The sequence below is a fragment of the Mustela lutreola genome, chromosome 12, assembly GCF_030435805.1.
Source record: "Mustela lutreola isolate mMusLut2 chromosome 12, mMusLut2.pri, whole genome shotgun sequence".
In the NCBI taxonomy this organism is placed as follows: Eukaryota; Metazoa; Chordata; class Mammalia; order Carnivora; family Mustelidae; genus Mustela; species Mustela lutreola.
Window position 1 is genome coordinate 51,907,401 of NC_081301.1, and position 25,415 is coordinate 51,932,815.

The 25,415-nt window shown below is 38.2% G+C and overlaps 1 protein-coding gene across 8 annotated transcripts in view; it reads left to right on the top strand.

Annotated features, from left to right (window-relative positions):
• Positions 1–25,415, top strand: part of BNC2 (basonuclin zinc finger protein 2) — a 431,681-nt gene that overhangs the window by 144,722 nt on the left and 261,544 nt on the right. The window contains exon 1 of one of the 8 annotated variants that reach the window (XM_059143447.1): positions 10,246–10,597. The exons of the other annotated variants lie outside the window; for them this stretch is intronic. Within the exon in view, the coding sequence (XP_058999430.1) occupies positions 10,595–10,597 (3 nt within the window). The 5' untranslated portion in view covers positions 10,246–10,594. Of the gene's footprint in view, positions 1–10,245; positions 10,598–25,415 lie in introns of those variants that run through there. 8 annotated transcript variants of the gene reach the window in all.

Consider the following 25,415-nt stretch of genomic DNA (forward strand, 5'->3'; position numbering starts at 1 on the left):
GTTGATTGAAAACCAGTGTAAATGTTTTGGATTTGCTTTTCAAAGTATCTTAATTATGAAAATGACTTTGCTTTGCTTTGCATTTGTGTTTTGTTGAACAACTGTGTTATGAAATTCTACCCATTGCCTTACATTAAGCCCATGAAATAAGTATTTTCAAATGTATTCCTAGATACCTTTCTCTTTTTCTTCCACAAACTCTATAAACTGTCTTTGGAGTAGTGTAACATTTTAAAGATCAAGAGTTGCCTAAAAGGGCATGTGGAGGTAAGGTCAATTAAACAGGTGTAGTGAGTCTTGTGGGGTCTGTGGTAGACCAGTAGGTTCTTCAGCTCAAGCCAATTGTTACCAGGTATGAAATTGGGAGGTCTCCTCCTCCTCTACCTCCCCCTCTTCCTCTTCCTCCTGATCCTCTTTTTTTAATGAGAAGCCAGAAATCAAGATTTTTTTTTTATGTGAAATCTCCTGATTTTTAAATCTTGGCAATATTTTCAAATATTTTTTAAAGTGTGTGGTCCAAACAAAACTCATCTGCAGGCTATATTCAGCCTACTGGCTGCCAGATAGAAACCTCTGTTTCAGATAATATTTTAATGGATGGAGATAATAGTTTCATTGCATGTGATCATTCATCTTGGGAATTCCCCGCTGGGATGAACCAAATTCTTCATTTTTTTTTTCACAATTGAAAAAAGGGTTTGGTAAATATGTTTCTGGTGCTGATAGCTTTGATGTATAGCTTTTCTCCTTATGACCCACATATAAAGAAAAATGTGGGACCAGAACAAAAAAATGGCCAAAGTATTTTAATAAAGGTAGGACAAGCAAGAATTTTAGAATTAAAGAGAAAGAAAGGGGGATTTCTAAACTCTGAAAAGAATCCCATGATTTGTGTCAGTCATTGATGTAGATGAAAAGCTGAATTCCACTATAAAAAGCTTTTCATCTCACCTTTAAGCAGTGATTCTTGGCCCCGAATCTTTGTGGGATTGCTGTAATTTACCAGGCAATTGATTATGATGTCATGAGAAGGAGATGGACCACAAGGGGAAAACTTCCCCATCCTAATTCAGGCAAGGCCAATATTTTACACAAGCTTCAAGAAAACATCATTTATATTGTATAAGATGAAGTTTTCAGTGTCTATTTAAATTTTTTGAAGGGGCTCTTTAAAAGATATAATCTGTTCATAATTGAAATTCTCTAGGCAAATCAGATATCCACATTTTCAAGAGAACAGATAATTAATTGGTTTGAAATTCAAATTGAAGGTCATCCTGTTATTGATTTTCGTGGGAACAGGAAACAAGAACATCTTGTTAAAATGATCTGCCAGTGGGGCCTAGGTGTGCCTAGGTTCTGTCTAGGGCCTTGTTGAGCAGCATCACTGGACAGTATCAGAACGCCAATCAGAAGGCAGTCATTCCTGGTATAAACACAATAAGCTGCTGGTTTGCTTCCCAAACTGTGGAGAAGAGCTGAGCTGGAGAAAAGACCAGAGATTAACAGTTTGTTTTATAATAAGTCAGGTATTTCAAATCAAGTGACTGGTGCAGCTTGTTACGAAGCATCTGTAAGTGTGTGGGAATGATGTTGGTATGCCATGTTCAAGTTCACCGTCAACACAGCTGTGACCTACCACTTTCACAAACCTTTCAACTGGGAATTAGATAAAAATATCTTTAATGCAAGGGGAGAGGAGCACTGAAGTGAAGAGGGTGGTGAAGAATAAAAGAAGAATATACTCCTTTAGATGCTATTAATTTTTATAAAATAACATTTGTGCTTTATATTAATTTTATTGTTCCATATACAGGTCTATTTTAAAGCAATTATTTCTCTCTCTGCTGTGTTTATACTTTGTGAGAACGGTATAATGTGAAGGTAACATGAACTAAGTGGGTGGCGAACATTATGCCTTTCCAAACTGAAATAAGTATTTTAAATTTAAGCTGTGCTAAACAAGTTGGAAACTTAATGCAGCTTCTTTTTGTGGTTCAAAGTCAAATTCTTAAAAAAAAAAAAAGTGGGGGGGGGGGCAACCAAGCCTTCCATTCTAAATACCCTGAAGCTGTTAATTCAGTTATTTCCAGGTTGACATAGTTTTGTGTAGGCATGACAGTGGCATCAACCATCGACATTAAGCCTTAGCATTCCACAGAACCATTTCAAGTTTATTATGAGCTTCAAAGCCTGCTCATCCCTAAGAGAATATCAAGTTTAAGCATGTCACTTTGCCATAGTCACAGTTAAGTTTCTGAAATCAAAAAGTACCTTTCTTGAATCAAAAAGGCTGATTTTCTACAGGTGATCCTTGAAGAAATTTCTCAGTTCAGTACAGAGTCATTTTTCTGACCTACTGTTGCTGTCCTCTTGAATTCTGCCGATCCATCCCAGTAGCAGTGGTTGGAAACTATCCCAAATAAAGCAGGACTCATCACACTTTGTTTAAAGCTCTGCAATGATGTCAACATTCTTTTTCAGCTTTATTTCATGAGTTTGTCATTGATCCCGTTTTACCAATTCACAGTTGGATTTTCATTGCAGTATTTAAAAATGTACCTAGGAGGAAAAAGATGCTGGTGTTTTTTCCTAATAGTTTCTTACAACATGGAATGCTAATGCTCCGGGAAAGAGTTTGGGGCTGTTCAGCCTGATCATGGCACATTGCTTCTCTTCTTAGAGAAAGGTACTCCCCATTTCCTGAATGTGAAATGCCTACCCTTTTGGAGGCTCCTGGTCTTTGGTTCCTAACTCAGTTAATAAACCATCCCTGTCTATACCTTGTATCTCAGAGATAGAACTTGACGGACTAGTCAGCATTGCAAAGGTCACCCTAACGCTGTTGCCAGAATACACTGCCCTTTGTTGCTCAGTGATGATAATGCTACTCTGGCAGTTAACTGGATGTATTAGATTGAGCTACTTTCCCAGAATACCAAATTCTCTATTTCATTTAAACACCTGATAGAATGCCCATTCACAAGCTGTCTCGGTGTGTTTTCAAAAGGGATCTTAACAATACTCAAAATACCAGTGCTTTGACCACAGGATGGACAACACGCAGAGTGTGTACATGTTGTATGTTTTACTTCTATGAAAATACTTCTGAATTACACTCATTTTTTAGAGTTTTCTTATTGCGTGAAGTGAATAATTTTCCAGCAAATCTGAAAGTCCAAGCTATCCCAAAAGGATTCCTTATGTGAGTCTTCTGTTGGTAGGTCAGTACTTAAAATCATGTTATGAATTGCGTTTAAGAAAAATGTGAAGTTTCATTTCCTTTCATGTTGTTTTCCATAAATAAATAAATAAATAAAATGTGGAAATTACTTTAAACATAGTGCAAAAGTGGGTTTCCCTGTATTTTTATGTATGCAAATTTACCTCACAATTTACTTAAATATTATATCCAGAATGATAGAGGGATGATTAAAAAATGATCAAGCTAGTTGTTTGAGGCAGGGGGAACTACTCTTGAAGTAATTGGTATTTGGCATGTTTACGTTGATTTTTTATGACACCAGTGCCGTTTTGTAATAATGTCTAGTACATAGATAGCATCTTTGCTTTATGTCTCATTTAAATAAAAATGAATAAAGATTCAAGATGCTAAGGTGCTAGAGACTTCACTAATTCTCTTCACTGAGGCCTGCGCTTTGGACTAACTACTTCCCCACTTTGCCACTCATCCCTCCCCAGGTTCTGTTTGGTCATAATCGGATTGGCTGAGCAATTGAGGCATTTAGAATTACTTCCTCTTTGGTTTCAAATGAGTAAGTGAAGACTCAGAGAAATCCCCGAAATTTACCTTTTAGTATCTTTGAATAGAACAGATTCTGTCCTGCCTTCCCTTTAATGCTTTCATTCAGTTGTTTCTTACTGAGCTTGATGAGCACATTTAAAGCAGAATATATTCCCCCTCTCTCTCTAAAATAATAGAATGAAATCAGTGTTCAATTAATTTTGTTGCAGTAATTCAACACTCAAAGGTAACTAAATGATTTAAAATAGGATGGTTGGCATTAAGCTCAGACACTGCACAGTATTTGAAAACAAAATATGGTGACAGTTGTGTTGTAGGTTCTTTATGATTTAAAGCGTTTGTTGAAAGGACTTTTCTTTTAGAGGTATGTTTATCTTAGAATAATAATCATTTCATGCTTTTTTTTTCCCCTTAGTTGACCCATTCTCCAGACCTTTAAAAAACTTTTTTAAGTGGATGTAAATTCCATTTTAATTAGGTCAGTGCAATCTAATACTGCAACTAGCCAGCAATGGAAGAAACATGCTGGAAGTTAATACAACCCAAATCAACCATAGCCAGATAATTCCCCTGATCTTAGTAACAGCCCCCTTCCCCACCTCTACAATTAAATGACCCTGTTGTTCAGGAGTTTCAACAAGACATTTAAGGTTCATTTAAAAAAATGATCATCCTTTACAGAATTCTTTGCTCTTGGATTTCTTTCTTTCTTTCCCTTGCCACACAGCTGTCACTGGTGTAGGAGAAAGATTGGGGGGAGGGGAGGAGAAGGAAGCCCTGTTCAAATCGTGTCACGTAGCACTAATTCATCTGCTCTCATTAGAGGGAGCGAGGGACAGCGGTGATGGCCAAGAGCTGCACTCCACACATGACACGCGAACAGTTTGGGGAATAGAAAATTGCTTTCTCAGGAAGCCCAGCCAATTAAGGACTTGACCATATTGAATGTCAAGTGTTAATTTAGGTTTTTCTTCATTTTCCCAGTAGTAATGCGGGTCCTGTGATGAGCAAATACATGTCAAGTAAAAGTTGATTGCATGAAGGACCCGGGTATTATATGTCACTGACAAGTCACAAATGTACTGAAGTCTTTTAACCCCTTAGGTGAGTGAGGTGGGGGAGGGGAAAGGGGAGACAGGGATTAATGGTACCAATAGTGATTAAGAATGGATAGTTTACTCAGGGATAGCTTGGATGGGACAGACAGCAATGGTAATTCATGCAAAAACCAGGGATAGGACAAATCCTACTCTCAGGGCATAGAGGCCCTTGAAATGCATACAGTATGATTCTTTCCCATTGAAAAGATACCGCCTAGGATATATATTCTGTCTCCTAAGATTTTATGAAGAGGTTAAGTAGTGTATTCTATGGTCTTGACCTAGGAAATTCCTTTTTAATTATCTCCTCTGAAAGAAATAAAACACTCATTAAATAATGATACTATTTTGGACATTTTAACTTGTTGGCTTAGTGCAGCCATGAAAATTCTGGTTATTTTTACAATTTCAGTTTCTAATCAAGTATGCATTAAAAAAAATGACTGTGTAATGCTATGCCATAAAAAAAGATGCAGAACATAAGATTGAAAGAATGTTTGTTTTCTGTCATAAGAATCTCTGTTCGTGATGTTTAGCCAATAGAAGCTGGTAGAAGGTCCATCATTGTCTTTCATTTCCTTTTGTGCCCAGTTATAGGAGGAAAGAGATTCAAGCTTCAGTGAGTGAGGTAACTTCGCCTTTTTTTAAACAAAATGTTGAACGTTGCCCATCATGTATAGCATCTCATTTCCATTCATCAGCATTTATTTACATATGAATGTCTTCAAAAGGAGAATGTCTGTTTCTGTTGCAGTTGTACTAGTTGCAAATAAAAATACCCAACAGTTTAAAATACTGCTTTTTATAGTTTGAACAGTCTTAACGTGAAACTCAGAACAGTTACAGTCCAGTCATTTGTGTTCTTCGTATGTAGACCCACTTTCCCCCTTCATATCTTTGAAGAAGTGATTGTAATTAAAACACTTTTTTGAAACTTACTCTCTTCTGTTTATTTCCCCACTTTCAAGACACTTGCTTTTGTGTGTTGACAGACCTTGCACCTTAAAAACTTAAGTCTGGTAATGCTTTAATTTTGGCAACAAAAATATCAACAGAATCTTTTACCCTCCCTCAGGTCAGAAACACTCTAATGATGCTATCATTATATTAAGAGTGAGCTAAATTTACATTAAGGAACAATTAGGCAACAATTCTAAGAATTTGATGTTTTGAAAAAACAGATTTTTCTTAAGGAAGGAACATTAGGGTTGGATGTACTATCAATTAACATCTCCCCTCCCTGTCACAAAGCTAACCAAATAGAATAAGCTTAGCCCTCCCTTCCCTTCCTATTTTGATAAGCTCTGTGTATGGAACTCGGGTGGCATGGTGAGAGTACTGTTTAATTACAATCCAATTGTCAGCAGCTTCTCTTCTGCTGGGTGTGCTGAGAGACTTAAGTAAGTTTCCGTAAAGTAAATTCTGATGATGGCAGCTCGGGTTGCTGATTCAAGTTATTCCTTCTCTTCTGTGTCATTTTTGACGGATGGTACCTAATGCAATCAACCACAGGCCAAGAAAGCCTTTTGGGGGGGGGGGGTTGCATTAGTAACTGAACCAGGAGTTCTTCTCCTCCCTAGATCTCTCTTTCCGATGCCCCCCCCCCCCACCCCCGCAAGTACTTCAGCCCAGATAGGAAAGTGAAAAGAACGGCAGTACTACCCAGGACAGGCTTTCCCTAAACCTCCTTTTCCCAGTGGTGAAGCTGAAGCTGCCTCCCTTTGCGTGCGTTTTTGATAAATTTAAGAAGTCAAATCGCTGACACAGATAGATAATCCAAGTGTATAGGGTGAAGAGTTATAAATTAACACATTATTCCCTCTTAATGTGAAATACTTGAGAATGCATTTTCTCAGTCCCCTGACATCTACCCAGTGAGGGCTCGCATTGTACTTTTCAAGTGGCATTGATTTGTTAAAGCGCTGAATTAGCATCTCAGGCCAGCTGCTTGATCCACTGTGCTGTTGTGGGGCTCCTATTCTGCTGCTCTCCCCCAGCCATCCCCTTTCTTCCTTCAGGCGCCCTCTTCTTTTCTCTCCTGTTCCCTGCTTCTTTCCAAGTCACTCCTCCCAGCACATTCCTACACTCTTTCTCTCTCAGCCTCCTTTTTGCTTGTTGCTTTTCTCTCTGCTTTCATCCCACACCATCTCCTTTTTTTTTCCTTCTCTCCTCAATCCACATGTCTTTTATTTTTCATCCCTTTGCCTCTGAGGTTTGCCTTAACTCAGGGTTGGCGCCTGTTAACTGCCTGAGTGTGGGGTAGGGGGTGGTTGATTCAGTCAGTCCTTGGCTCCAAGTTGAGAAGAATGAGTTAATGTATGTGTGCTCATGCTGCTTGTAATAGAAGTCAGTGAGAAAAAGCTCACCTGTTTTGCTTTCTAGAAATGAAAAGGTAGCTTACAAAACTTTTAAACTTGTATTTCTAAATGCCATTTCACAGAGTTAAGGCCTTTTTTTTGGTTAGGGGAAAATGGTTATCACAGATTTGATCATCTCAAACACGCCTGCCAAAATAAGTTACTGTTTCTGTAAAACTTGGATTTTGCAACTTCTTGCATTTCAGTGAACTTACTGATATGAGTTTCTTTTCTAGCAAGTTCTATATTGTTGATATAGTTTCGTATAAAATATTTTTCATGGTGGTATTTGTACTATGCTATGGTTTCCTCATTGTGATTCATCACTGTATCATAGCAGTGAACACATTATAAAATTGGTTGACAATTTGTTGAGAAATAGAATAAGATGGATTATTGCTTTTTTGAATGATATAGCTCAAAATTCCAGAAGTCTTCAGAGGAAATTCATCACAATTGAGAGGATTTAACATGCCTCTTGCATGTTCACAGACCTTCACTCTTTTTTCTTTCTCTGGATCTTCATCCTAGATACTTTGGGATCACTCTTGATTAATTAGGTAGAAGCAAAAGAAGAAAAAAAAAGTATGTCTGGATTTAGATAGAAATTGTCTTTTGTAATTTTAATCTCATGTCTTGACTTGGTGCTGTCCAATTTTACTGGGTTTCCCAAAAAATATAATAATTTAGAATTTGAATATACATTGATAAGTCAGATAACTTGAAAAATCGTCTTTATTGCTGTGTTTTAATATAATTAAAATGAGTTTGATTTCATCATTTACATTTTGAAATGGAAATATTTAGCAAAGTTTCTGATAATCTTTGCTTCTTTGTTGGGTTGATCTCCCACCCTCTGTCCCCCAAGTAAAACAATCCCCCCCTTTTTTTTAAAGATTTATTTTATTTATTTATTTGACAGACAGAGATCACAAGTCGGAGAGCAGCAGGCAGAGAGAGAGGAAGAAGCAGGATCCCCACAGAGCAGAGAGCCCGATGCCAGGCTCGATCCCAGGACCCTGGGATCATAACCTGAGCTGAAGGCAGTGGCTTAATCCACTGAGCCACCCAGGCGCCCCTACCCCCCTTTTTAAAAGTTAATTGCTGTCCTCCTATCTAGAATTAGCACGGCTTGGCTAAAGTGAAGGGATTAGAATGACTTTTCAAGGCCTGATAATGTCTGTTTAAAGGAAAGAAAAAGAAATAAATCTTTTAACTAGGGCTTAAGACTAATTCCAACTACTAAGGAGACAAAAATGACGCTAAAGAAGACAGTTTGGTTTTATTTTGTATGTGCATGTTAACTTGCTTAGAGATCATCATTTTGTATTTTAGATTGTTCTCTTAGATGAAGTAAGATGTTCTTCATTTGCTACTGAGAAGGGCACATGGCCTCACTCTAGGAGATTAAAGCCAGAACACCTTTTGCCTTTTATAGGGATAATTCACTGCTCACCTGGCTGTAGTTCAGGGTCAAGGGCAAGAAGGAGAGACTTGCTGCTTTTCAGACCTACTTGTGGCTACAGCAGAAAAGAGTAATAAAGACGAAATAATAGGGCAATGTTGAAAGTGAAAGTACCCCATGTGAAAATAGTTAATGATCAAAAAAAGGGAAAAATGAATAATCACAAAAGTAAAAAAAAATCAGGAAGGTACTTTAGTAGTGGAAGAGAAGTTGAGGATGAAGGAAAAAGGGATTTGGGGGGGCAGGATTATGGTATCTTGCAACTTCTAAAATAAAAATACTGTTGTGGTGTGATTGGTTATAAAGGACCAAATTGGCTTCACAGCAGAGTTAGAAATTAATTAAAATATTTTAAAACTTTTTTAAAAAATATTTTATTTATTTATTTGACACAGAGAGAGATCACAAGTAGGCAGAGAGGCCAGAAGAGAAAGAGGGGGAGGCAGCCTCCCCGCTGTGCAGAGAGCCCCATGGGGGCTCCATCCCAGGACCCTCTGATCAAGACCTGAACTGAAGGCAGAGGCTTAACCCACTGAGCCACCCAGACGCCCCCATTTTTAAACTTTTAATGTTATTTAAATTTTTCATTTGTGGTAGAAAATTTTTCTTTGCTTCTTGTTCTGTCAGTTATGGTCCCTGGAAGGCAGAAGTCTCTGCACAAGTAATAAACCAATACATCTATAAATCTAAGGGTTTTTAAAATCTAATTTGTTATTTGTTTTGTGATAGTACCTTAGCCACATGAAATGGTTAAGATGTTTTTAGAATTTAACACCTTTGAGTTTTTCTCTAAGATTCTCAGGAGAAATCAGAATTATTTCTGTTTTTGTATTTTGTAAATCTAAATTAAATGTCACTTAAATGCGAAAGACCTGGCAGCTTTGATAAGTAGTCCCCAAAGCAAACCATTTTGTCGGTAATTATAACCTAATTATGAATGCAAATGCAAAGTTTGTTTTTTAAAAAGTCCTGACCAAACAAAGGAAAGAGAAAAGCAGACCACTCAGGGACACAGGAAGAAAGCATCCCCACACTTAAACCTAAGAGTTTCAGTGGTAGCAGTAATAATAAGAACTTTTGGCATCCTCCCAAGTCCTGTGGAGAAGGAGCAGCAAATGGCCTGCGCAGTCAGTGGTGGCTCTGCATAAGTTCCAGAGTGACACATGCATCACAAGCCGGTCACAATGCGAAGGGTCAAGGGTCATGTTCAAGAGCAGGGTGTTGCTGGCCTAAGCTGAGGAAGCAGAGGTGGCCCCTCTGTGCTCAGTGTGTGGGTCTGTGTACTGCTTTCCCGTCAAAGCTGGCCCGGCAAGGCCAAAAAAGCGGTTCCTTGGCAGGGTTTAATGGCAGGATGATGTAGTCTGTTGTGACTAGTGCATTCCTTTCAGGTTAAACTAGGGAAATGGCATTGTGTTAAAATTCCAAGTCGCATGAATGTTTTATTGCCACAGTGCCTTTAGCCCTCTAGGGGAGTGTGTGTGGCGGCGGGTGGGGGTGGGGGGGTGACTTAGAGACTCAGGAACTATCAGAAGAGCACTTCCCTTGGAAAATTTTACCCACCAGCGTGAAGCTGATTTGCTGTGATGGTCACTTAGAAGGGTTTCGCTTTTTCCTAAACTGTGGCTGTTAAAGTCTTGCCGTCTGGACAATTAACAGCTGAAGAAAATATGACAAGACACACGCAAAGAGGTTGGGAGATAGAGAGGAGGAATGCGCCTGCAAGGAGCTAAGCTGACTTCTTGTGTAAACTATCCGAGTGAGAGCCCCCTCCCCCGACCTTGGTCCCTGTCCCCCTCCCCCCCCACCCTCCTACCCCCCCCTCCCCCAGGCTGTGTTTTGCTGTCTGCCTGAAGGCCAAGAGTGATCTGTTAACCTTGCACCACTGACTGGGAGGCCACTGCAGCTCATGGTACTGTATGTTACCATTACTACTCCCTCATTCCTTTCAGTGGATGGTTTGGTTTCCTTAAAAAAATTTTTTTTTTATTAACCATTTCTCTGTAATAACGGTTTATATCAGTCAGAGGGATACAGTTTTGGAATGCAGAAGGTCTAGTTTAAAACAAAACAAACTTAAGTGTGGTGCTTGTTTTTTTTTCCCCCTTGGCGTTTAGAAGGGGTACACTGAACCATTCTAATTCAATTGCAGGCAGAGGTTTCCAGTGTGATTTTAAATCGGGACGGTTTAAAAGATGCAAGTCGTCTGGGCTGTGGATCTTGTAAAGGGACTTTGTTGTGAAACCACTCGAACATCTTCAGGGTTTTAGGACATTTTCGGGTTTTGCAGTTGATTCAGATATATCCATTTTGTAGATTTTCTCCCATCCCAGACCCTCTCCAGGGGAAACTCCAGCCTTCTCATTCGCTATTCCAGTGGTTTTAGGCTTACAGTTAACTGAGGGTGTGTATGATTTGACTTCAGTTGTAATTGTGCATGTTACATATAACACTCAGGATTGCTTCATGATTTATCGGACTCCAGTTAATTTATAACAGATTAAAGCACGTGTGTGTGGAATAGCCTTCTGATTTTGCATTGTGACTTCATAAAATATTCATGTGCCCAATTTTTTCCCAATGAGTAGGAGAAATACAGATTTTCTTGGGCTTACCTAAGTAAAGGTACCACAGTAGTTTGAATCCTAATTTTGAATTGTCTTTCTGTTTCTTTTCACTTTCGAACCTTAATACTTACTCTGTTTCCATGGCTTTTGATGTATCATTTTCTCCTCAATAATGCGTATATATACATATATGGAGTTTTGTATGTGCTTCTGTGTATATGTGCACATATACTTTGATAACTGCCAAATAGGTAACCAGAAAAAAAAAAAAAAGAAAAGAAAACCAAACTTATAGAGTTGTTGAACTAAGGTGGTTTTCTCTTGGTAAGTTAATTTTTTAAATTGTTATATAATAGAAATTTAATCTAAGAATATAGTATGCAGAGTAAACCATGGGTGGATCTATGTGTCCAGTTAGAGTGTTTGGAGTACATGGTTTATATATTTCTGTAAAGTGATGATTTTGTCAAGATAGACTTCCTGTGTTTAATCAGATTAGTGCTATCTGTATAATGGGTTATTCTTTATAAACAGATTCATTCACATTGTTCATAGGAGGTCTTAAACCCACAAGCAGTCAACTCTATAACAAAAGTCATGATTTGTATGGATGGGGCACTTCAAAGTTTACAAAATTGATTAGGTATTTTACCTTATGTCCTAAAAAATACTTGCATTAAGAAGAAGTATTATTTTTTTTTTACTTTGTTGGATTTAGTAAACTGATATTGGGAATTTTCTTGTGATTTTTGTTTTTAGTTCCAGATTCTAAAGTACAGTTTTCAGAAGACTATTAAACTTACTTTGTGCTAGAATTTTTCCCCCTTATTGCCAGTTTCAAAATTAATTCTTTATCTTAAATAGTACAAAAACTCCTTAACAGTGCCAAATTGAGAAAGAAAAAATTTGTCATGTACACTTAGAGTATCCAAAAATACAGTTGTTATCCCATTCATGAGAGTAGTTTTTGATTATAAAAAGGATGTTGTAGTTTTTTCAAACTTATCCAATTTGATTAACTAAAAATTTCCCTCATAATCCAAGGGGGAAAGAGTAGAATTAGTACAATATTATGTCTCCCTAATAAAAAAAATTAAAGTTGGTTTAGGATTTTTTTCCCCCTAAGAATCAAATTTTGTTAATAACAATATTTGTTGTCTCAGCATTTTTCTGTTCCCATTGGACCCAGTGTTAGTGTTTGGTATTGTAGAACTCGCCAGGGCAGAGCGGAGGGAATTAAAAGATGGGACCTGAGTTCAGATTCAAATATTGCAATTTATTAGTCTTGGAACCTTGGATAAGTCACTTTAACTCTAGCCTTTATTTTCTTCAATTCCAAAATGGGAAAAAGAACAGTTAGCTTGAGACTCTGTCAGGAAGATGAAATGAGAACACATGTGAAGCTTTGGTACCAAGTAGGTATTGAGTAAACTATTAGATCCCTTTCTTTCAGCTTGCCCTGGGAGGCTTAAATTTGGGGGAACAATGAGGTAAATTTAAATAAAATGTTTTAATTTCTTCGTTTAAAGGAATGGAGAGATGAGGAATTGAAGGACAGTTTTTCTTTTTTCCTTCTTTCTTTTTTAAATTTTTTTTTGGGTTGAGAATCCTCTTGTGTCATCCATTAGTCTTGCATTTTCGCCACTCTGCACAATTCTCACCAGGTTGGCCTTCGTCGATGTCAGATGTTGCTGTTATTTCTGTGATGTCAGTTACGGCTAACTGTAGACTGGAGGCAAAGCTGGCAAATTCTCCTGAGTTCTGTATACTTTCGTATCATCAGTTCTGATCATGTGCCTGAGTGGAAGCTTCCTGCCTTATTATACTCATTATCATTAGCATTTGGTAGTAGAACTTGAAGTTTGATTAACTTCAAGGTTAAGACCCCAGCCTGTATACCTGGCTTTTTGAATATTCCCTGGTATTCATGGAATTAAGATCACAGGAAAGCCAGTTGTGTTTATACCTCTCGGAATTAAACAGAATAGTAGCAAGCTACATACATGGGTATTGTGCAATATTTCATCTTCATTTCTAGTCATGCACAATGCTTTCAGTGTAGCTAAGGGCTTGAGAACTATTTGTTGAGCAAAATGTGCTTCTTTTAGTGCTTTTTAATCCTGGATTATGTTTTATCAAAGGTAATTGTGTTCTCCTGTGTAGTACTTTAATATTGTTATAGATGACCTTTGATTAACATTGTTATTTTGCTTAACATCTAGTTTCTTTTAGCCAATCCTACTTTGAATGTACTGCATCTTCAGATCTAAAATAAATATTTGGCTTAGCGTTTATTTTCACCTGTTACTAAGAGTAAAAGAATGAGGATTAAAAACTAATAACTTCACTGCTATCTCTTAGCTCACACAGTGTACTAGACTTGGTACCCATGCTATCTCATTCAGTTATTAAAATGCGTTCAGGACAGGTACACATATTTTTATTTTACAGTTGAGGAAATAACAATCTAAAATCTGTACCCAACAAAATTAACTCCAAAGTCTTTGCTTTTTCTTCTGTCTCATTCATTATCCATCTGTAACTCAAGCCATTGACTAAAAAAGAAAAGAAAAGAAAACAAAACAAAAAACAAAAAAAACCTCTATCATTGTAGAATCTGCTAGGATTTTTCTTTCAAATTAAATTTTATAGGAAAATCAATATATAAAGCTGACAAAAATCAAAGGTGCTCTAGATGGAAAGGGGTACAGACCGAGTCCTGTCTTTTAGGCCTTTACCAGAAATCCACGGACTGACTGATCAGAAAATCAAAGCGTGATACTCCCACCCTCCTCAGCTTCCCTATTTTGGACTTAAGGGTTTTATTTATCCTGAGTGTGGAGGTGCAATTATGGGGAACTCACAGGAAAATCTAATCTCTGAATAATTTTAAAAGAGAATATATGCCTCTTACATAAGAGAAAAATAGTGTAGGTTAATGCCAATATAAAAAAAAAGGTTATGTTATTGTACAGCTTTCACATATTAATTTTCAGGGCCCCGATTTTGTTTAATCCATAGCATTGAAATAATTTTGCTGTGGGAAAAGTCATTAAAAAAAAAAGTCACAGTTTTCTGCCTAACTGGAGACCGTGTCTACAAACACATCCAGGTTCTACTTAAGGATGAAAATATTAAAAACTTTTTGTGCTTTATATAATGATATAGCATATTTGTAAAAATATTACGCATATCATATATGTGTAAATGTGAGGGTGGAGAATATGGATATATTTAACTCAGAAAATCATGCAGAAAACACGATTTTAAATAAATTATGTAAAGCAAATTAATTGATGTGGTCATTCTGTAATACCTTTATAAACTAGGAATTTCAAATGTTCTAACTTGTTAAATTTATACTGGGATTTTATCTAGTACATCATTAGATATGTAATTTCTGTTTCATTATCTGGTATGGTGGGAAAAGTCCAGACTTTCGAGGCAGATTTTTCTGCTTTTCAATTTCCTTCGTGTGACTTTGGAAAAGTTCTATAACCTCTCTAAACCTCAGTTATTTAACTTACAAAGTGGGGCTTCGTACTCATGCCTGGATCATATGGTATAGAGAGAGGCTGAGCTGAGTTGGTTGTTACTAGCAATTTTGCCCTCTGTTCTTGTGGTTAGCTTTTAAGACTATGCACTGTTAACTTAGCATCTCTTTGTCAGTGGTACTACCCGGTTCTTAATACTTGTGTCATGTACATCCTTGGCCTTTTTCATTACCAGTTTAAAAAATACATGTGCCAATATTGCAGAAGCTTACTTTTGTTGAGGAAAATGAAGATGGAGAAAAAATCTCTCCTTTCTTACTCTTCACTGAGAATCAGCCACTGAGCAGCATAATTCTAAAATCTTACGTGGCTTTTGGGTACTTTATGAACCTTTTTATGGTAACCCAGAAGCAAGACACTGATTGAATTAATACATTTCCATTCAGGGGACTATTCTGTTAACCTCTCTTCTTCTTCCTAACTCATGCATCCTTTTGCAGGGGACTTTTTCCATCCAAAACTGAGGTTGTCATATATAGTGGGAATGCCAGTGCCTAGATGTGCAGGTTATTAGTAAGCCTAAGAGTATTTTTGTCTTTAAAACAAAGAAAAATGAAAAATTAAGACAGCAACACCAAAACCAGAAGCCTGCCCAAACTGAAAGATTAAAAACAAACAAACAAAAACAAAATCCCAAACCCAAACCCTAGTACTTTATAAAATGTGGAATGTAAACTTTGCGCTTTGATTTTAATTTTTTTTTTAAGAATTTATTTTTTATTTATTTGACAGACAGATCACAAGTAGGCAGAGAAGCAGGCAGAGAGAGAGGAGGAAGCAGCCTCCCCGCTGAGCAGAGAGCCAAATGTGGAGCTTGATCCCAGGACCCTGGGATCATGACCTGTGGGGAAGGCAGAGGCTTTAACCCACTGAGCCACCCAGGCACCCCCTTGATTTTAATCTTTATACTTAAACTTTTTTTTTTTTTTTAAACATCCTTTGTGTAAAGGATACATAGTCATTTGTGTGGATCTGATTAAGTAAACAACAAAGGTATCTGAAAAGCTGCCACCAAGGAAACATTTTATTAACATCTTTTTAGTCATTTCTTTATTACTTCATTTGGGTGTGCATGCAAACATAGGGATAGGTATTAGCTGCATAAAAGGATTATGGATATCTGACTTGCGTTTTAAATTTTACTCATCCCTGTCCTAGATACCTTTTTATGTCTATAAATCTAGATATCCATCATAATTTTTAACAGGTTTCTAGTAAATCACTGTACCATAATTTATGTAATAGGTCCTTGGTTTGTGGACATGGAGGCTGTTGCCATCTCTTTTCTTTTAAGAGGAGTGTTGCTTCAGTATGAACACTCTTGTTTGCACTTTATCCTTATTTCCTAAAGATGAATTTTTAAAACATGATGTTGCTGGGGAAAGAGGTATAATTTTGTACAGTCTAAAATGAGTTGGTAAACCTTTTCTATGAAGGTCTGTAGAGTAAGTATTTTAGGCAGTCAAGTGGTTTTGTAAAACTATCCTCTTTAGTCTTTGTAGACACAGTTATAGACAATATAAAGGAATAGGCGTAGTTGTATTTCAATAAAGCTTTATTTACAAAAGTAGATCACAAGATGGCAGTTGCCCACAGGCTGTAGTTGCCTACTCCAGGCTTGAAACAAAGGAGACACTGATTGGGGATGGGGATTTATCTCCAGCTGGCTGTCAGCCACTTTCATAGTATCTTGGAAATGTGTTCTTCTCTCAGGGCAGTGTAATGGGCTGATTACTTTCTTTCTAGGTATATGGCAATCAATACATGTTTGTATTGATGGTTTGTATTGGAGGTTTTCATACCTGCTGCTTCAAAGCCTAGTAAATTTTAAAGGAAGAGGCAGAATTTATCATTCTGTACTTTAGATTTCAGCATATGTTGACAACTTGCGGGGCAGAGAAAATTCTCTCACGCTTCTGTTGTAGGGAAAGTGTTGTACATTTTCTCATCTCTAGAAGATTGTTGTGATGGAGTCAGGTTTTAGAGGTATCCTGAAGTATGCTGGAAGGAGAGTCCAGCAAGAGAAGTATGATTTCCATAGAAACATACCACAGTCAACAATGTGACATGGAATTAGTTACTGAACTTTTACAGGCTAAGTTATACTCAGAAGAATGTTCTATGCATAAATAGTAACCTCCTTGCATCTTGAATTTCTATATAAATTAGGAATTATTGGCCCTTAACTGCCTTATGGGTGTTTGTTGAGGATCTAGTGGAATGAAGATACAGTTAATGCAGCATTGGCTTACTGGTGCCACTATGAACTTTGAGAGATTTATTTATTATTTACGTTGCATGTATTTGTGGATTGTCTGCTGTGTGTGTATAAAGCAGTGTGGTGCTGGCTCTAGGGGAATACAAAGAGAAGTTCAGTTCCTGCCCTTAAGGAAAGAAAAACATGTATTTACTCTCCAAAGTTGTGTAGTGCTGAGATCCCTGAGGATGGTGGAACACTGGGGAGGAGATCTCTTCTGCCTGGGGCTATCAGAAAACTTTATGAAGTGGCATTGGGAAATAGAAAGATTTTCAAAAGTGGAATGCAGGAGAAGGTAGTCTAAAAAGAGCAGCATGCAAACTATGTCAAATTAGAAAAGTCCAAATCAGTGTTCAGGAGAGATCCAATAGTCTAATTAGACTGTCTATTAAGCATTTGTCATGAACGAGGAGGAAGAGATAAAGCTGGAAAGGCAGGGTAGAGAACTAAGCTGCAGAGGACTTGGAAGGAACTTTAATTGGTAATTTGTGGGGAGCTCTAAACATCATCTAGGAGAATATGTTTGACAATTGGAGTGGCGATATATGGCACTGGTTGGTGAGTGTGAAATGATAAAGGTGGTATTACCACTTAAGGGTTATGGCAAAGGTCTGAGCGTGCACTTGTTAGAAATGTTCTGGAAGGAGAAAATGTTTGGTGCTGGGGTGGTAGCTGAAGAGCTTGGAAGGGAAGAATGGATAAGCTTTCAGTAGACCCATATACTGGGTTTGGGGAAGTAAAGACGAGGCTTTTAATCCTGTTCTGAGACTTTGTTAATGAGATTATGGTGATAACATTGCAAAAGACAGCAAAGTTGGGGAGAGCCCTGTAGTAAAGATAGGATTGCAGAGAACCCATTTGCTTTGCTTGTTTAGCTCTACTAGGAGCTTGAAAGTTACAGGACTAAAATTCATAGGAAAGGTAAGGAATAGGGAGGGATTTTGGAACACTTCTTCTAATGGTGGTCTGTGAAACCTGGGAAGAGCATCACAAAAGGAAACCTGTAGAGAGAAAATGGTATTTTACAGCATTACTTATCGTTAGGTGAGTTGATGATATAAGTAGCTCTATCTTCATGTGAGGCTTCTAAGACCAAAACCCAAAAAATCTTGTGTTTTATCATTTATAATGCATTCTGTTGTCTACTAAGCTGCTGCTTTTAGCCTCTAAAGCCACTAGATTTTAGGAGTAAAGTATGTTTGAAAAAATACTTTGTAAGATTCCCCAAGGAAAATATAAGAAACTCCCTTTTACTTTCTCTTCTCACCACTTCCTGAGACCCACAGTAACAAAGAACTGCCCTTGGTAGGAGGCATTTAGGTTCACTTTTCACCTGTCTAGTACAGAACACTGCAGTGTTTCATCTCCCCTAGACCTTATCCCAGTTAGGATCAGTGTACTTGGGATAGGGCAGGGGCTGTGGTTAGCGGGAGGGTGGGCATTCTGTAGAAATGAACTTTGTATGTTCTTGTATGGTTTCTCTTTTTAGCCTGGGATCCTTACCAGGCGTGGAGGGGTATTGTGTAATACACAGTATGACTTACATCTGAATTGGGAAAGTTTTCAGTGAATGAACAGCAAGCCTCAATCTGCCTTCCATTTCCTTTCTTATTACCTGTGTTCAAACTTTGCATGCAAAGAAAACCATGTTGATTCATTGATCTTCGGCATGCTACATTATAAACTCTGGCCACAACGGAAAGGCTCCCTGGGCTCTCCTGTTTACAGCAGTTGGAATTCCTCTGGTCTCTTGCTATAGTTTGTGGCTTCCTTCAGCCTCACTCTTCATAGTGAGTCAAAGTCCTGTCAAATGGGGTAAGGGGCTAGTCCAGAGGAATCTGTATCTCTAGACGACTACTGTGCATTAAATCTAGTTTAAGTGCTCTTTGGATTTGTCTCTTAAACCATGGATGGCTACTAAAACTGTTTTTTTTGTTGTTGTTGTTTTTTTTAAACATAATAGGTTTAAGGTAGGTGATTTACTGGGTAACTTGAGACATTGAGTTTTTGGGGAGTAATATTTATTTTCTCACTCACTGGCAGGTAACACATCCTTCTATCTTACATCATCCCCAGACTTCCTTTTCTTCTTTCTCACAAACATTTTTCTCTTTAGTATTGCTAAAGTTAGGAAGAAAAGAAACCCTTTGGATTGTCCCATTTTGTGCCTCTGATGAAGTAAGAGCAAGTAAAATGTACCTATTTTCTTTCCTGCTTTGTCGAAGATTAGTTGACCATAGAGTTGAGGGTCTATTTCTGGGCTCTCTATTCTGTTCCATTGATCTATGTGTCTGTTTTTGTGCCAGTACCATGCTGTCTTGATGATGACAGCTTTGTAATAGAGCTTGAAGTCCGGAATTGTGATGCCACCAACGTTGGCTTTCTTTTTCAATATCCCTTTGGCTATTCGAGGTCTTTTCTGGTTCCATATAAATTTTAGAATTATTTGTTCCATTTCTTTGAAAAAGATGGATGGTACTTTGATAGGAATTGCATTAAATGTGTAGATTGCTTTAGGTAGCATAGACATTTTCACAATATTTATTCTTCCAATCCAGGAGCATGGAACATTTTTCCATTTCTTTGTGTCTTCCTCAATTTCTTTCATGAGTACTTTATAGTTTTCTGAGTATAGATTCTGTGTCTCTTTGGTTAGGTTTATTCCTAGGTATCTTATGGTTTTGGATGCAATTGTAAATGGGATTGACTCCTTAATATCTCTTTCTTCTGTCTTGCTGTTGGTGTAGAGAAATGCAACTGATTTCTGTGCATTGATTTTATATCCTGACACTTTACTGAATTCCTGTATAAGTTCTAGCAGTTTTGGAGTGGAGTCTTTTGGGTTTTCCACATATAGTATCATATCATCTGCGAAGAGTGATAATTTGACTTCTTCTTTGCCGATTTGGATGCCTTTAATTTCCTTTTGTTGTCTGATTGCTGAGGCTAGGACCTCTAGTACGATGTTGAATAGCAGTGGTGATAATGGACATCCCTGCCGTGTTCCTGACCTTAGCGGAAAAGCTTTCAGTTTTTCTCCATTGAGAATGATATTTGCGGTGGGTTTTTCATAGATGGCTTTGATGATATTGAGGTATGTGCCCTCTATCCCTACACTTTGAAGAGTTTTGATCAGGAAGGGATGTTGTACTTTGTCAAATGCTTTTTCAGCATCTATTGAGAGTATCATATGGTTCTTGTTCTTACTTTTATTGATGTGTTGTATCACATTGACTGATTTGCGGATGTTGAACAGGAAAGAATGTCCAATGGAAAAAAGACAGCCTTTTCAATAAATGGTGCTGGGAAAATTGGACAGCCACATGCAGAAAAATGAAATTGGACCATTTCCTTACACCACACACAAAAATAGACTCAAAATGGATGAAGGACCTCAATGTACGAAAGGAATCCATCAAAATCCTTGAGGAGAACACGGGCAGCAACCTCTTCGACCTCTGCCGCTGCAACATCTTCCTAGGAACAACGCAAAAGGCAAGGGAAGCAAGGGAAAAAATGAACTACTGGGATTTCATCAAGATCAAAAGCTTTTGCACAGCAAAGGAAACAGTTAACAAAATCAAAAGACAACTGACAGAATGGGAGAAGATATTTGCAAACGACATATCAGATAAAGGACTAGTGTCCAGAATCTATAAAGAACTTAGCAAACTCAACACCCAAAGAACAAATAATCCAATCAAGAAATGGGCAGAAGACATGAACAGACATTTCTGCAAAGAAGACATCCAGATGGCCAACAGACACATGAAAAAGTGCTCCATATCACTTGGCATCAGGGAAATACAAATCAAAACCACAATGAGATATCACCTCACACCAGTCAGAATGGCTAAAATCAACAAGTCAGGAAATGACAGATGCTGGCGAGGATGCGGAGAAAGGGGAACCCTCCTACACTGTTGGTGGGAATGCAAGCTGGTGCAGCCACTCTGGAAAACAGCATGGAGGTTCCTCAAAATGTTGAAAATAGAACTGCCCTATGACCCAGCAATTGCACTATTGGGTATTTACCCTAAAGATACAAATGTAGTGATCCAAAGGGACACATGCACCCGAATGTTTATAGCAGCAATGTCCACAATAGCCAAACTATGGAAAGAACCTAGATGTCCATCAACAGATGAATGGATCAAGAAGATGTGGTATATATACACAATGGAATACTATGCAGCCATCAAAAGAAATGAAATCTTGCCATTTGCAACAACATGGATGGAACTAGAGCGTATCATGCTTAGCGAAATAAGTCAAGCAGAGAAAGACAACTATCATATGATCTCCCTGATATGAGGAAGTGGTGATGCAACATGGAGGCTTAAGTGGGTAGAAGAATAAATGAAACAAGATGGGATTGGGAGGGAGACAAACCATAAGTGACTCTTAATCTCACAAAACAAACTGAGGGTTGCCGGGGGGAGGGGGTTGGGGAGAAGGGGGTGGGATTATGGACATTGGGGAGGGTATGTGATTTGGTGAGTGCTGTGAAGTGTGTAAACCTGGTGATTCACAGACCTGGGGATAAAAATATATGTATATAAAAAATATATGTTTATAAAAAAAAAAAAAAAAAAAATGTACCTATTTTCTTCAAAAGTGAACTTTTTTCTTTAAAAAAACAATGCCTGGGGCACCTAGGTGGCTCAGTGGGTTAAGCCTCTGCTTTGAGCTCAGGTCATGATCACAACAGAGTGCTGGGATTCAGCCCCACATCGGGCTCTCTACTCAGCAGGGAGCCTGCTTCCCCCCCCCCCTCTCTCTGCCTGCCTCTCTGCCTACTTGTGATCTCCGTCTGTCAAATAAATAAATAAAATCTTTAAAAAAAAAATGCCACTCCCTCAAAAAAAAAAAAAAAAGAAAGAAAGAAAGAATTCAGTGACTTGGTGATCATTATTCAAAATAGCCTCTTTCTCCTCATTAGAGATCCTCATTCTTGATCCCTGCGGAGAAACAGGGAAGAAAGCTGAGTTGAACAAACCCAGTGACTGAGTTTGAGGGTACCTGGATCATTTTAAAGTTCTTTTAGTTTAAACGCTGAAGTTAATATCTATCCCCAAATCATTTTCTTCTGATGTTTGCAGCATCTGTGGAGTTGGACAGACCACTGCTCAAGTGGCTTGCTTATTTTGGCTTTTCCCCTTAAAAGTCTCCTTTTCTGACTTTCCATCTCTTCTTTAGAGTAAGATTTTTGGGACATCCTGGAATTCATGCTGTGCGTGCTGCTTTCCTCTCCTTCACCACCCACCCCCCGCCCCCCGCCGCTTTTTATAAGAGACATATATTTTCTACAACTAACTTATCATCTAGAGAGCTTTTGCCTTTTCAGTTCTTTTTTGACATTCTTATTTATTTATGCTAGTGATTCTCATACCTTAATGCTCTCAGCATACTTGGCAGGCTACCGTAAGCAAATGGCTGGGCTCTACCCCTGGGTTTTGTCACAGTGGGTCTCGGGCCTTCAGTCCTATGGGCATTATAGACAAGTTCCCGGGTGGTGCTAATAATGTGCGTTGGCTGAGGAGTATACTTTGAACCACTGACCCAGACTGTTGGTTTTATCTGTCAGTTTATTGTTTTGTTCAGTTTTGTGGGTGTTTTTTGTTGGTTTGTTTCTTTTTTGCCCCCAAAGGGTAGAGGTTCTTCAGATTTTATTCAGCTATGTTCCCTGGAAGGTCCTTTTTTCTAAGTCATAGGTCAAACCACTAGCATGGAAGAAAACTCAAAAAAGTGCTTTATGTTTTAATTGTGAAGGGCTTCATTGGGGCAGGAGTGGCAGAATATGAGTCCTTCCCCCAGTGAAGATGGTAATGGTCAGTCTCTCAGAACTTACACAGGTCTTTCTAGTCTTCCTCAACACAATATTCTAGGAAGTCTTCTGAAAGTTGATTGACCTGGCCCCTAATTGAGACTAATTGAATAGATATTATTTTTTAGTTTTGCTAATTGCTTACATTATTCCTTTGTTACTTGAGGTTTACTTTTCCTCCTCCCAGATCTGTTCCTTCTCTGTCTCAAACTTCTGGGGCTCTATGGGAGTATGTGCTAGGAGGGGGGTGGGGTGATATCTGGGGAAGTATCATTTACCTACACTGTGTCCCTACTGCATGCTCAGTTAGGTGCTTTATCTGTGTCATCTCCTTCAGCCTAGCGAAACTTACACAGTAAAAACATAATTATTTCCATTTTATAGATGTAGGAAACAAGACTTTAAATTGGTATTTTACTGATCGTCTTTGCAAGTCCTGCCTTTGAAGTTAAAACAGAAATCTAACGCCAAAGCCAGTGGAGTTTTTCATATTACTTGTCTTTAGGATAGTTGGAGTTGAGCTTTGAGGACAGAAATAAAATTAATGTGAGTGTATATAAGCATATTTGAAATTTTAGGGGTACCTCCTCGGTGGCTCATTTGGTTAGGTGACTGACTTCAGCTTAGGTCCTGAATGCAGGGTCTTGGGATGGAGCCCTGTTCCCCACTCAGAGGGAGTCTCCTTGTCCCTCTGTTTCTCCCTGAATAAATAAATAAATAAGTGAATAAATAAAATCTTAAAAAAAAAAGAAATTTCACTTAATGTTGCTTGTCAGATTTGGCATTGTATGTTGCCTGTCAGCAACAATTTGAGGTGTTCAATTTAAAAAATACGCAATTACAAAAATGATTGTAAAACCAGTTGAAAATAATCAGATTCTGTCTTTTTCTTTCTCAAGTATAAAGCCGGCAAGTTACAAATAACTTCATTCACATTCAGACCCATGTAAAATAAAAATTGGACAAACAAGCAAACTCATGGTAGAAGGCTTTTCTCATAGAACACTAGCATGGTAATTGGGGGTACTTTGTCTTAATTTCAGTTCTGTTCAGTTTATCAAATGTGGGGGAGGGCTGTATTGATGGTCATCAATACAGCCCTCCCCCACATTTGGTTTAAAAAGAGTTTTCTGGTTTAAAAAGAGTATGATAGAAATTTTCTTTTCTTACTTGTCTGATTCTGGAATTAATAAATACTATATGTGTAAAGTCCTTTGAGGTCTCTGGAAGAAAGATTCTATGTAATTTCAGCATTATTCATGGGCCATCAGGCTCCACAGGGGGTCACCAGGAAAGAGAGGGTTTTTTTTTTTAACCTTCTATTCCACATTTCACAGTATAAAAACAAGCTATTGTTGTTTGTGGTTGTGAAAATCTCCTGTAATTGTACCTGCAGAGGTTGCTCCTATGGCAGAGCCTAGGGCCTCCAGCTCACCCAGGAGGACCAGCTCCCGAGGCAGAAAGAGAATGAACCCCTAATTAAACACTACCTGGCTTCTGTGAGGACATGTGCCCATCCCGCAGTAATCCTGTGTGTCTGTCAACCTGTTGAGTAGCAGAATCCCTCCTTGACACTTTTCTGCTCCCTCCTCTCTGATTTGATCCTGTAGCTCATTATTCTGGTCTGACTCGAGAAGGGACTGTCCTCTGTCCTACTTCATTCTCCTATAATAGATCCCTCATCATTACCATGTTCCTGTTGTTACACCCTGCCTCATCTAAGGCCTCTGTAAGAATAAAGCATATTTCTGGCCATTCTGTATTTGAGACTGGATCAATACAGTTTAGACTCACCAGTTACTTTTTGATGGTTAAGTAGTATTTTGATTCCGGAGCTGTAGCTTCTGTATACTTGTCCCTTCTGAGTCTTAGCCTGGGGTTCCATGGCTGAGTATGATTAGGCTCGGAATGTTGTCTTTAGGGAAATGGTAGCCTGAAAAATTAAGATAGACATTATCTGCACATCCAGTAACTTAGTTCATTTTCCTGTTTTTCAGTTTTTGTATTCATTTATTTTGTAGCAGTGTTCAGTGTGCATCTTCATCTTTATGGCGTTGGGTAATTAATTTATTTCTTTCTCTGCTCTTTTCACAAGAGCTCATGACTAGCTTATTGCCAAATCTATTTCACTTAATGGTCTTCCTGAATTCTTTGTGTTATCTGAGTAATTTTTCCTCTTGCTGCTTGGCATTGTCTAACCACTGAAATGAGACTGAAGTTCTAATCAGTGCTTGCTCTGGCTTGGAGGGTGACAGAGCTTCTACCTAGCCGCATCCCTCCATCCTTTGATGGGACTCTTTTTGGGTTCTCTCTCTCCCATTCTCTGCTTCTTAAAACAAATTTTGTCTCTTCACTCTTTGAGGAGTTTTTCATGGGTTCAGATAATTTCCCTTATCCCTGCAACTGCTAGACTGAAGTCACCAAAACACATGCCCTTCAGAACTGATCCAGGCTTATGACCAGCTGAACTGGAGAGTCTTGACCTGACATGGAAGTTAGTTTGTTTATTTAGGCTCTGACTTTTA